The sequence below is a fragment of the Propithecus coquereli genome, unplaced genomic scaffold, assembly GCF_000956105.1.
Source record: "Propithecus coquereli isolate 6110/MARCELLA unplaced genomic scaffold, Pcoq_1.0 Scaffold877, whole genome shotgun sequence".
In the NCBI taxonomy this organism is placed as follows: domain Eukaryota; kingdom Metazoa; phylum Chordata; class Mammalia; order Primates; family Indriidae; genus Propithecus; species Propithecus coquereli.
The window spans coordinates 153,634-165,656 of record NW_012155029.1 but is presented as its reverse complement, the minus strand read 5'-3'; the positions used below and the strand labels follow the sequence as shown (position 1 = coordinate 165,656).

Below are 12,023 nucleotides of genomic sequence, written 5' to 3'. Positions count from 1 at the left end.
GCACTATCAACATCCGGGGCCAGATCCTTCTCTGCGGTGGGGTGTCCTGTGCACTGGGGATGTTGAGCAGTGTCCCTGGCCTCCACTCATCAGATTCGAGCGGTACCTCTCCCCCAGGCGTGACAAGCAAAACTGTCTGCAGACACTGTCAAGTGTCCCCAGGTGCAGAATATCCCCTTGTGAGAACAGAGGTTCCTGCCTTAGGAGGAGCCCAGGATTTCCACATCTGCCCTTCGCCTCCCCGGGCCCTGGAAGGCAGGAGCATGTGGCCGATGCTCTCCGAGACGGGGCAGCCCTTACCCAGCACCTCCCGCTTCAGCTCCTCCCAACGGCCCGAGTGGAGCAGGTGATAGGGCAACTCCTTCAGCTTCCGCACGTTCGCGACCGCATCCGAGAACCACAGGGGCTGAGGGGCCACCTGGCAGGGGAGAAGGGAGGCCGCAGCTTGGACACAAACACAGGCCAGGCCCCAGACAGCGCTGGAGGGGACGGCGACACAACGGCAGACCAACGTCCCCCTTGTCCCCCATGGCCAGGGCTGGGGTTGGGGAGGGGGTTGGGGGAGAAGAGAATCCCAGGGGGGTGGTGTGTGACACTTCCTGGGGAAATAGGGAAGGTTTCCTGAAGGTTGGGGCATTAGAGCTGGGCCTCAGAGGACAAGTAGGAGTCTGTCCAGTAGATGTGTCAGAAAACAGTGGCATTCCAGGGCAAAGGAACGGAATGCCAGGACTAAAGTATTAATGTAGAAGGCAGGGTAGAGGATCACGGTGGGGAATGAGATTGGGGAGGTTTTAGGCAGCAGGTCATGAAGGTGAACATCAGGCTGGAGGTCTAGCTCAAGACAGAGGACACTGGGGAGGTATGGAAGGTGTGAGAGGAGAGGCATGATCAGGTTGGATTGTCAGAGCATTCCTTGGGAGGATGAACTGAGACAAGAGGTCCCAAAACTGGGAGACCAGAAAGGGGGTCAGACTATGTCCTGGGGGACAGGATGAGGCTGAGACCACAGGAGCTCTGGGCACACGGAAGAGGGTGTCTGCGTCAATGGATAGAGGAAAGTTCAGCATCAGAAACGAATCAGGCCTGGCCCTGCCTCTAGCCTCCGCTCCAGCAAGGGAGACAAAGAAAAACGAAAAATTGAGCTATAACCGAAGAATCAAAAGTGTAATTTCCTAGTTGTGATCACTGCACTACGGATATACAAGATTTTAATATCTAGGGGAACGGTCCATGGGAACTCTCTGTACTCTTCTTGCAACTCTTCGGTGAATCTAGAATTATTTTGAAATTTAAAGTTTTTTAGAATCTCACTGTCACCCAGGCTGGAGTGCAGTGGTGCAATCACAGCTCACTGCAACCTCAAACTCTGGGTTCAAGCAATTCTCCCACTTCAGTCTCCCCAGTAGCTGAGACTACAGGAGTGCGCCACCATGCCCAGCTAACTTTTTTTTTAATTATTTTTTTGTAGAGACGGGGTGTCGCTCTGTTGCCCAGGCTGGTCTTGAACTCCCGGCCTCAAGCGATCCTCCTGTCTCAGCCTCCCAAAGTGCTGGGATTACTGGCCGTCCACTGTGCCCGGCCAAGGAGGGCACTTCGAGTGGGAAAGAAGGAAGGAAGGGGGTAGGTGTGCCACACCGGGTAGCCGTGGCCTTGCCGGCTCTGCAGGGTGGAGGCTGCAGGTGAGAAGCAGGGGTCCCGGGCACCTCACCTTGCGGTCCAAGTTCAGGGGCTTCCCCACGAGCGGCAGGGTGATGAGTTTCTTGGTGCCTTGGCTCCAGGCGCCTGAGAAAAAGTCAGCCAAGACGCTGTGCCTCTTGGCTCTCTCGGGCCCCGACAGGTAGCGCTCTCGGACCACCTCGACCAGCTGTCTGCAGAGAGGGGACACAGGCTGATGACCCTGCGAGACCCATCGAGCTCAGAGGTGGCCACTGGCCTTCCTGCAGGCAGATTAGTGGCTGCCAGGGGCTGGAGGAGGGGGAGCGGGGAGTGACTGCTGATGGGGACGGGGCTTCCTCTGGGTGTGATGACAATATTTTAGAACTAGACAGAGTGCGTGATGGTTGCACAACCTCGTGAGTGTCCCACTTTAAAATGGTGAATTGCATGTTATGTGGATTTCACTTCAATTTCAAAAACAAGTTCATTGTGTAGGAGTCTCTGGTGCGGAGACCCTGGAATTCTGAACACACTGGACTTGCGTCTTTGAGAATGGCAGCGAGGAAGCATCTGGCACAGAGAGGCACTCAGGCAGTGCGTCCTCATTCTCAGCGTCCTGCCCAGACAGTGTCACGGCTGCCGCCGCCACCTGGACCTACCTGTGGCTGATGGCCAGGAGCGTGAAGCCGTCCACCGGCCGCCGGGCCAGGCAGTAGCCCAGATCCCGACGGAGCCGCACCCACAGCAGGGGCGGGAACCGCAGCAGCTCCTTGCTGGGCGGGGTCCAGTCCCGGTACACGGCCTGTAGGACCTCGTCGTCCAGGGACAAGACATCCTTCAGCTCCGCCTCTGAGAGCCCGTACCTGCAGGGAGGAGGGATGGGGCTTTGGAACACATCTTGTGTCTTCCGTGTTGGGGGGACGTAGAAGCCGAGAGAGGAAGAGACACAGCCACCTTCACGGAGTCCGGCACCCCGCCCTAAGGATCAGCACTGGGACAGTGCCCAGCAGGGACCAGCGCCCCCTTGTGGCTGTACCCACCAAAGAAGACCTTTCTGACCTTTTCCTCTGTACTCACAGCTACAGAACCATGAGGTGTCCGCCCCTCAACCTCAGAGGAGTCTGAGACAGTCAGCATAGGGAGGGAAGGACGAGATAATGCAAAGAAAATAATGCAAAAACCAACTGCACCCACTCCACCCGACCCCGGCCCACCGGGAAGTAACTTCTTGTTTTTTAGAGACAAGGTCTTGCTCTGTCCTCCAGGCTGGAGTGCAGTGGTGTAATCATAGCTCACTGCAACATTGAACTCCTGGGCTCCAGCGATCCTCCTGCCCAGCCTCCTGAGTAGCTGGGACTACAGGCACGTGCCACCACACCCAGCTAATTTTTGTTTTATTTTGTAGAAATGGGGTCTTGCTATGTTGCCCAGGCTGTCTTCAACTCCTGGGTTCAAGCGGCGATCCTCCCACCTTGGCCTTTCAAAGTGCTGGGATTACAGGTGCGAGCCACCATGCCTGGCCCACGGAGTGTCTTTAAACATGATGAGCCATTGAAGTTTCAGTAGCAGGACTAGAGTGGCCTTCCTAATACCTGAGAGCATTAGACCTGAAAAACTGCAGGATTTGCTGGAAATTTCATCAGGGGTGTGGAACAACCAAATGGAGTTCGTTTCAGAGCAGGGAAGAAAGGGAGGCTATTTTCTGTTTGCAACACACAGGGCTCAGCTCATCGACAGAGCCCCGGCACTCTTGCTCGCGGACTATTGGTGGCGTGTCATCTCTGTAAGCGGCATTGTGCTGCCTGTGCTCTGGGAGACAGAGAGCTAGGCACCTATCTTAGCCCATTTGGGCTGTTATCATAAAAGTGCTGTTCATTGGGTGGCTTGACTGACTAACATCTATTTCTCACATTTTGGAGGCTGAAGTCCAAGCTCAAGGTGCTGGCGGATTCGAGGTGTGGTGAGGGCCCCCTGCATGTTCATAGATGGCGCCTTCTTGCCGTGTCCTCGTGGTGGAAAGAGCAAGGGAGTCCTCTGGGGTTCCTTTTATAAGGGCACGAATCCCATTCACGAGGGATCCACCCTCATGACCTAATCATCCTCCAAAGGCCCCCACCTCCTAATATCATCTCCTTGGGGGTGAGGATTTTGACACGGGAACTTTAGGGGGACACAAACGCTCAGCGCATTGCAGACTCCCTGGAGCTTTTCTTCTGGTGCAGGGAGGCAGGCAGGAAAGGAACACAAAGGCATTGAGTAGTACCAAGTGCAGGAAGATAGTCAATGAAGTACCGTGAAAGAGAGGGGCAAGGTGAGGGGTGCAGGAGGGATATGGAACACGGGGCAGGTAGGCCTCTCTGGGAAGGCGCCATGTGAGCTGGGATTGGATGGGCGGGAGGGAACCAGCAGGGGAAGTTAGGGGTAGGTGCTCCAGGCAAGGGGTGGCCAGGTCTGGCAGGCCACGGTAAGGAGGGTGGACACTTTCTAAAAGCAATGGGTGCTGGGCTCGGCGGCTCATGCCTGTAATCCCAGCCCTTAGGAGGCCAAGGCAGGAGGATTGCTTGAGGCCAGGAGTTGAAGACCTACCTGGGCAACATCGTGAGACCCCGTCTCTACAAAAACTAAAAAATATAAAAATTAGCCAGGCATGGTGGCGTGCACCTGTAGTCCCAGCTACTCGGGAGGACGAGGCAGGAGGATCACTTGAGTCCAGGAGTTAGAGGCTGCAGTGAGCTATGATGATGCCACTGCACTCCAGTCTGGGCAACAGAGCAAGTCTGTCTCAAAAAAAAACAAATGAGGAGGATAGAAATAGATAAATAGAGCTGATAGACAGACAGACAGACAGGGTCTCCCTGGCAGCGTTTCTCGCCCTCCGCGCTACTGACACCGGGGTCTGGGTCGTTCTCTGCGGTGGGCTGTCCTGTGCTCTTTGAGGGTGGAGTGGCTTCCCTGACCTCCACCCACTGGAGACTTCAGGAGCACCCACCCCCCTCACAGTTGTGACTCCCCAAAATGTCTCCAGACCCTGTCAAGCGTTCCTTGGGTGGCAGAGTCACCCAGAGGTGAGGACCTCTGCCCTACGAGGAACTCAGATCCGCCCCAAGAGTGAGTCTCTCAATCACTCCAGCACACTGACTTCACATGCAAACGTAACATGCTTTCGTGGCACTGGAGGTACCGACATCATCCTCTTTACCATCATCCTTCATAAACCACCACCCCTGCCATTCCCTGGGGGTGGAGGTCCTACAGCCTGTGAGACCCCCAGCTTCACTGACTGGACCGGACATGGGGCCAAGTGGGCCAATTGGTTTCTGTCTTCCCAGATTTTCGAATTGGGACTCAAAGAACAAGCAGTAAGAGGGTGTCTGGTCCCCAAAATACAATCTCCTGACACCAACCAAAGCTCAAGGCAAGCTGAAGTTCCAGGGAGGCAAAAGGAAGAAACTAGAAGAGAAGCCGATGTTCACAGAGGACCCCAGAGGGAGAGAGGATAGGAAAATATCCTGATTCTCATGACTTTCTGGTTTTCATGACAACCTGCCTCCTCCAAGTAGACTTCACCAGAATGGCCTGATGGGGCCACCCCTCTATTCTGGAACAGTCCCCAATCTGTCTTTGGGGTTTTTTTGGAATTTTTGTTGTTGTTGTTGTTTTAGAGACAGGGTCTCACTCTGTTGCCCAGGCTGGAGTGCAGTGGCGTGATCATATGTCACTGTAACCTTGAACTCCTGGGCTCAAGGTATCCCCTCCACCTCAACTTCTCAAGTAGCTGGGACTACAGGCATGTGACACCATGCCCAGCTAATTTTTTTTTTTTTATAGAGACTGGGGTCTCACTGTGTTGCCCAGACTGGTCTTGAACTCCTGGCCTCAAGCGATCCTCCTGCCTCGGCCTCTCAAAGTGGTGGGATTACAGGCGTGAGCCTCAGCTTCCTGCTTGCCTTTGTACCCTTGTACAGTCCAGGCCAGTCATGAACTCTGGGGTACAACATGAAATCTGGGGTATACCCCCTGGAGTCAGATATAAGGTGGCCCCAGACTTCCCCAGCTCCCACCTGGAAGAAAGCCCTTATTTCTCAACACTGGCATGAGCGAGTTTCCATTGAAAGGAAACAAACTAAAAGCTCCTCCTCACTGGGATCTGCCCTCTAGGCAAATATGTTGTAATAGACAAAAGTCTGAAGTTGCACGGACTGAGAAAGAAAACACTGCCTCCTCCCCAAACCGAGAAGGCAAAACTGTTTGTATGCCATCCAGCACTTAGGGTGACGGGCTGGAGCATTTTTTGTCAGCCCGTTGCAGTAAAGCAAAGCTTTGTTCCTTGGTGTCTCCGCTGACTGGCCTCTACCCACCCCTCCTAGGGGAGGCAGCTTGGATGCTGGGGTGACTCTGATTAACACCCTCCTCTCTGTGGCTCCCCGTCCACACCCAGCATTTCCGAGCAAAGGCTCTGGTCTGACATGTCCCTGGTCGATTGGTGTTCACAGCCCTGAGACTTTCATCGGGTTGACCAACCGGCTAGGCAGTCCCTTCTTTCTTTTTTATGTAGGTATTTATTTTCCCGGCTTTATTAAGGTATAGCTGATGAATAAAAATTCATCCGTGCAAGGTGTACAAAATGATGATTTGATACACGTATACATTGTGTAATGATGACCACAATCAAATTAGTCAACACGTCTGTTACCACGCAGAGTCGAGATTGTGTGTGTGTGTCTGTGTATGTGTGTGTGTGGTGAGGATGCTTAAGATCTACTCCCTCTAGGCTCACGCCTATGAGCCCAGCACTTTGGGAGACTGAGATAGGAGGATTGCTTGAGGCCAGAAGTTCAAGACCAGCCTGAGCACCATAGCAAGACCCCATCTCTGCCAAAAAATAGGAAAAATTAGCTGGGCATGGTGGTGTGAGCCTGTAGTCCCAGCTACTTGGGAGGCTGAGGCAGGAGGATCGCTTGAGCCCAGGAGTTGGAGGCTGCAGTGAGCTATGGTGACACCACTGCACTCCACCTCTGTGGATGAGAGTGTATCAGAACAAACAAACAATCAAAAAGACACAGAAATACTCAGGGAGGAGACGGCTGTGTGAAGACAGAGGCAGAGACTGCAGTGGCGCGTCTACTGGCCAAGGAAGGCCCGGGGTGGCCAGAACCTAGAACCTAAGAGGAAGTCACAGAATACATTCTTCCCTAGAGGCCTCGGAGGGAGCGTGGCTCTGTGGACACCTGATTTCAGTCTTCTGGCCTGAGAAATGTGAGAGGACAAATGTCTGCTGTTCTAAGCCCCCAGGGGTGATTTGTGACAGCAGGAAATGAAAGCATGAATTATATCTCAGTTTAAAAAAGGGGGAAAAACAGAGTTAAAAAAAAAAAAACACACAAAAACAGAGACTTACCGGGAAAAAAAAAAAAAACACACAAAAACAGAGACTTACCGGGAAGACACGATGTAGCCCAGCACATGGCCCACGAGGAGCTGCCCATGTGTCTGCTCCAGCCGGGTGCAGAGCTGGTGTGTCGCTTCCTCGGCCGTGGTGGCTAGAGGGGCTGGCACGGAAAAGGAGGCCCATTTCCGGGCCTCCTCGAAGGCCAGTCTCAGCCGCCCTGGGTGCCCGCACTCCGGGAGGCTGGCCCAGAGCAGGTCCCTCTGCACAGGGGTCAGCGTCCTTCTCGCAGCCACCAGCAGGAGCTGGATCATCTCTTGCCCCAGGTTTCCCGACAGGGGCTTCACCTCCCAGTAAGCCCCCGGGTCTGCGACCATCTGCCGCATGGTGTTCAAGACCCCCCGCTGCCCTGAGCAGGCCGAGAGAATGAGGTGCACCCTCGGGGGGCACGTGAGGGGCAGCCAGGGGACCCTCCTCGTGTGGTGGGCCACGTCCAGGTCGTCCATGGAATCCAGCAGGAGCACCAGAGACTCGAAGTTTCTGCAGGAGACCGTGTGGAGGAGGATCTGGAAAAACTGGACCACCCTAGTGTGTGCACCCAGGACCTGGGCAGGGGGCAGGGGCAGCCCGTAGGCCAGGCACACCTGGAAGCAGATGCCCTTAAGGAGGCTGCGGGTGTCGGAGCTCATCTGCGACGTCCCCAGCAGCCGCAGGACGGTCACCGTCCTGTGGCCGAGCAGCCCTGGCATCTGCTCGGCCAGCTTGCACAGCAAGGCCGTCTTTCCAACGCCCGGAGGGCCCGAGAGCACCAGCGGCGTGTGGGGCTTGCCATCGCTCTGCCTGAGCCTCCGCCCGAGCTGGGCCAGGAGCTCCTGGCGTCCGCAGAAGGTCCGGGTGGCCTCCGCGCTCTGCCAAAGGTGGTGGCGGATCTCCTGGTAGAGCCAGCCCAGCTCCTGCCGGGCCACCTCCAGCTCGCGCAGGTGTTCGAGGACCTGGTGGTTGGCCCTGGCCACAAACTGCTCACTCAGCTCCTTCAGGTAGCGCGCATGAGCCCTGTTCTTGGGGTTCACCAGGTCGCGGCTCCACAGCAGGTGGTGGACCTTGAGGACTCCCGGCTGCGTGTCGGCAATGCGCCCCTTGAGGCCGCTGAGAAGGTTCTGGGCATCGGTGTCCAGGCAGCCGTCCGCGAGCCGGTCCACCATCTTGAGGGCACAGTCTTCCAGGATGTGTTTGTTGCGGTCTTGGATTTCTCGAAGGAAGACGGTGGCTCCCTGGTCCCCGTTCTCTGAGCTCAGCAAGCCCTGCTCTATCTCCCATTCGATGACTGCAAACGTGGAAAAAGTCAGCGATTATTATGTCAGCAGCCACCTGCGTGGGGCTGCTTGGGAGGCACGCTCATGGGGGGTACACTGGGACTCAAGCTTAACGTGCCCCGGAGTCACCTGGGGCTGTGGTCCCCAGCCTGCAGGCCTCTGACTGGTACCCGTCCCTGGCCTGTTCGGAGCCAGGCCGCACAGCAGGAGGCCAGCGGCGGGCGAGCAGCGAAGCTGCACCTGTGTTGACAGCCGCTCCCCATGGCTCGCAGCACCGCCTGAGCGCCGCCCCCTGTCAGGTCAGCAGCGGCATCAGCTTCTCATAGGAGCACGAACCCTACTGCAAACTGCGCACGCGAGGGATCTAGGTTGCTCCTTATGAGACTCTAACACCCGATGATCTGGGGTGGAGCTGAGGCGGTGACGCGAGCGCTGGGGAGCGGCTGCAAATGCAGATTCTCATCAGCAGAGAGGTTTGATTGTACAATACGCCCTCGAATCGTCCAGAAACCATTCAACCCCAGTTTGTGGAAAAATTGTCTTCCATGAAACCAGTCCCTGGTGCCAAAAAGGCTGGAGACTGCTGCTCTATAGAGGGGACTTGAACAAACCCACGTGGCCGGGCCCCACCTCCAGAAGCTGTGATTCCCCAGATCTGGGTGGAACCCGTCAGTTTGCATTTCCAGCAAGCTATGAGGCTTGCTGGTCCAGGGACTGCACTGATTTAGCTGTTATTAATCAAAGAATCCTTGGGGTAGGCAACACAGAGACCCTGTGTGAGAAGCAGCGCCATCGTAGAACAATGCTCTCATCCTCAAAAAGGGAAACATGGCGTTATACAGGACCCAGAAATTCTGCTTCTATATATCTGCCCCCAAAGAACTGAAACCAGCAACTCAAACAAATGCTGGCATGCTCTTGCTCACGGCAGCACTGTGCACGGCAGCTAAAGGGAGGAAACAACCCAGACATCCATCAACGGGCAAGAGGATAAACAACATACGGTGTATCTATGCAATGGCCTGCTATTCAGCCGTGAAAACGGGCCAGGTATCGACACATGATACCACGTGGATGGGCCTCGAAAACATTACGCCGAGTGAGAGAAGCCAGCTGCAAAAGGTCACATATGGCACGATCCCAGCGACACGAAATGTCCAGAACAGGCCAATACATATACAGGAAATAGATCAGCGGCTGCCAGGGGCTGGCGGAGGGGATTGCGGAGTGAGTGCTAATGGGGAGGGGGTCTCCTTTTGGAGTCGACAGGAATGTTCTGAACGAGATAGAGGTGATGGTCGCCCAGCACAGCAAGTGTATTGTGCTAAATGCCACTGAATTGTATACAGCTGACCCTGACCAACACGGGTTTGAACTGTGTGGGTCCACTTACACTGAGACCTTCCTCCACCTCTGCCACCCCTGAGACAGCAAGACCAACCCCTCCTCTTCCTCCTCCTCCTCCTCAGCCTACTCAACATGAACACAATGAGATGAAGGCTTTCATGATGACCCACTTCCACTTAATGAATAGGAAATATATTTTCTCTTCCTTAGGATTTGCCTAATAACATTCCTTTTCTCTCACTTAGTTTATTGCCAGAATATAGTATATAATACACATAACATACAAAATCTATGTTCACCAACTCTTCATGTTAACGGTAAGGCTTTCGGTCAACTGTAGGCTATTAGTAGTTAGGTTAAGTAGTCAAAAGTTACGTGTGGATTTTCAACTGCACAAGGTGGGGGGAAGGAAGCTGGGGAGTGGCTGGCGCCCCTAACCTCCAAGTTGTTCAAGGGTCAACTGTACCTCAAAACGGTGAATTTCATGCTATGTGAATTTCACCTCAATTAAAAAAAAAAATCCAATGTTGTCAGTTTCAGGTGCCGCCCTCACCCATTCATTCAACAAACTGTATGTTGAGTTCCTACTTGTGCCGACCTCTGCTCTCCTCGCTGGGGATCTAGCAGTGAACACAGCACTCAAAGATCCCTGTCGAGGTGGAGTGGATATTCCAGAATGAATGAATACATGGACACATAAACAGACAGAGAGATAGTGAAGGAACAAAGCTGGGGCATTCGAAGCTGCAGAAAAACATCTGCAAAGCCACAGAGGCTGGAGGGAGAGTTTTTAATGAGCTTGGAGGCTGCACTCCTGGAGGGGTAGAGACCAACTCACGTCTTTCTGAGAGCAAGGGTTGGCACAGTTTTCTGTAAAGTGTCAGAGGGTAAACATCTGAGGCTTTCCAGGCCAGATGGTGTCTGTCGCAGCTTCTCAACTTTGCGGTTGTAGCATGAAAGCAAATGGACAGCATGCGAACTAATGCACTTGAGTACGTTCCAATAAAACTTTATTTACAAAAGCAAGCAGTGGGCCAGATTCGGCCCTCTGACCATGGTTTGCTGACCTCTGTCCCAGAGCATGCAGTAGCTGCCCCAAGGACCCATATTTTCTAGAATCACGGGTCCACACTGACTTCTCCTTGGAGGCTGTTGTTTTGAAATAGCAGTTAGATCTAAGGAGTTATTTTTGAAGCAGCTCTGGGCTCGGTGGAGACTCCTAGATCTCCGCAGCTGAATGAGCCAGGCCCTTGGAGACAGGGCTCAACCTCCAAGCCACAGACAAGAGCCACTCAAATGTCCTCCTTGGAGAGACCTCACACACACACCCCCCACTTGGCCCTGTGAATGAAGGTCACAGATGAAGGCAACTAACAATTCCAAAACGGGATTCCTCTCAGACACATGTCAGCATGAACCAATCTAAGACCACCTGCAGGCTGTGTGGCCTTGAGGAAGTCACTGCACCTCTCTGATCCTCTGTTTGCTCCTCTGCAACATGTGTGTACTACTTCATCCTGGTAGGGGGCTGTTGTGTGAATTTTCTATGGACTAAGCCTTGTAAAAAGCTGAACTTACTATGCAGAAGGAAAAAGGCCAGTCTCTAAAGGTTGGAGGTCATTCCAACTTCTGTAACATTGTTAAAATAACAAAATTATAGACACAGAGACACATGGGTGGTTCTAAGGGTTAGGGATTGGGGCGTGGAGAGTGAGTGCGGCTATAAAAGGGGTGGCGGGAGGGATCTTTTCAGCGAGGAGCAGGCCTGTATCTGGGCTGCGACGGTGCTTACTCGACTGCATGTGATAAGATCGCATAGCACAAAATGCACACATGCAAAGACAGGCCTGTAAGTTTTGCTCTTTCCGGATTGTAACAACGTCCATTTCTTGGTTGCAATACTGTTCTCTAGTTTTGCAACTAAATGATGCTGGGGACATTGCGAGCCTAAATTCTCTTGAGTCTTCTTCCATGGGGTGAACTGGGGTGAAGTTGCGTCAAATCTCTCCACACTATTTTTTTTTTTGCAACTTCCTATGAATCTCAAATTATTTGGAAATTAAAAGTTTTAAAAGAAATAGCTGAGCAAGATTCCTGAAAATAATATGCTCTGAAAGACACAGTCACCGTCATGCCCCCCACCCCCCTGAACTCAGCTCTAGTTTTCTGCTAATTTCAAGGCGGTCCTATTTGTTCATTTGCATGGGACTTCTCAACGGGCGAAGCTGGACATTGTCTGATGAGGTCAAAAGGGTCAAGACTCTTTGCATCCTCACGTGACACCATGAGGTCTGACTTCTGACTCGTTCACTTTACAGATG

At 53.6% G+C, this 12,023-nt stretch overlaps 1 protein-coding gene across 1 annotated transcript in view; it reads right to left on the bottom strand.

Annotated features, from left to right (window-relative positions):
• The window catches only part of NWD1 (NACHT and WD repeat domain containing 1), a 59,543-nt gene that overhangs the window by 34,007 nt on the left and 13,513 nt on the right, over positions 1 to 12,023 (bottom strand). The window contains exons 4-7 of the mRNA XM_012664248.1: positions 7,094 to 8,366; positions 2,316 to 2,519; positions 1,709 to 1,868; positions 301 to 418 (exon numbers count right to left, since the gene is read on the bottom strand). Of these exons, the coding sequence (XP_012519702.1) occupies positions 301 to 418; positions 1,709 to 1,868; positions 2,316 to 2,519; positions 7,094 to 8,366 (1,755 nt within the window). The remainder of the gene's footprint in view (positions 1 to 300; positions 419 to 1,708; positions 1,869 to 2,315; positions 2,520 to 7,093; positions 8,367 to 12,023) is intronic.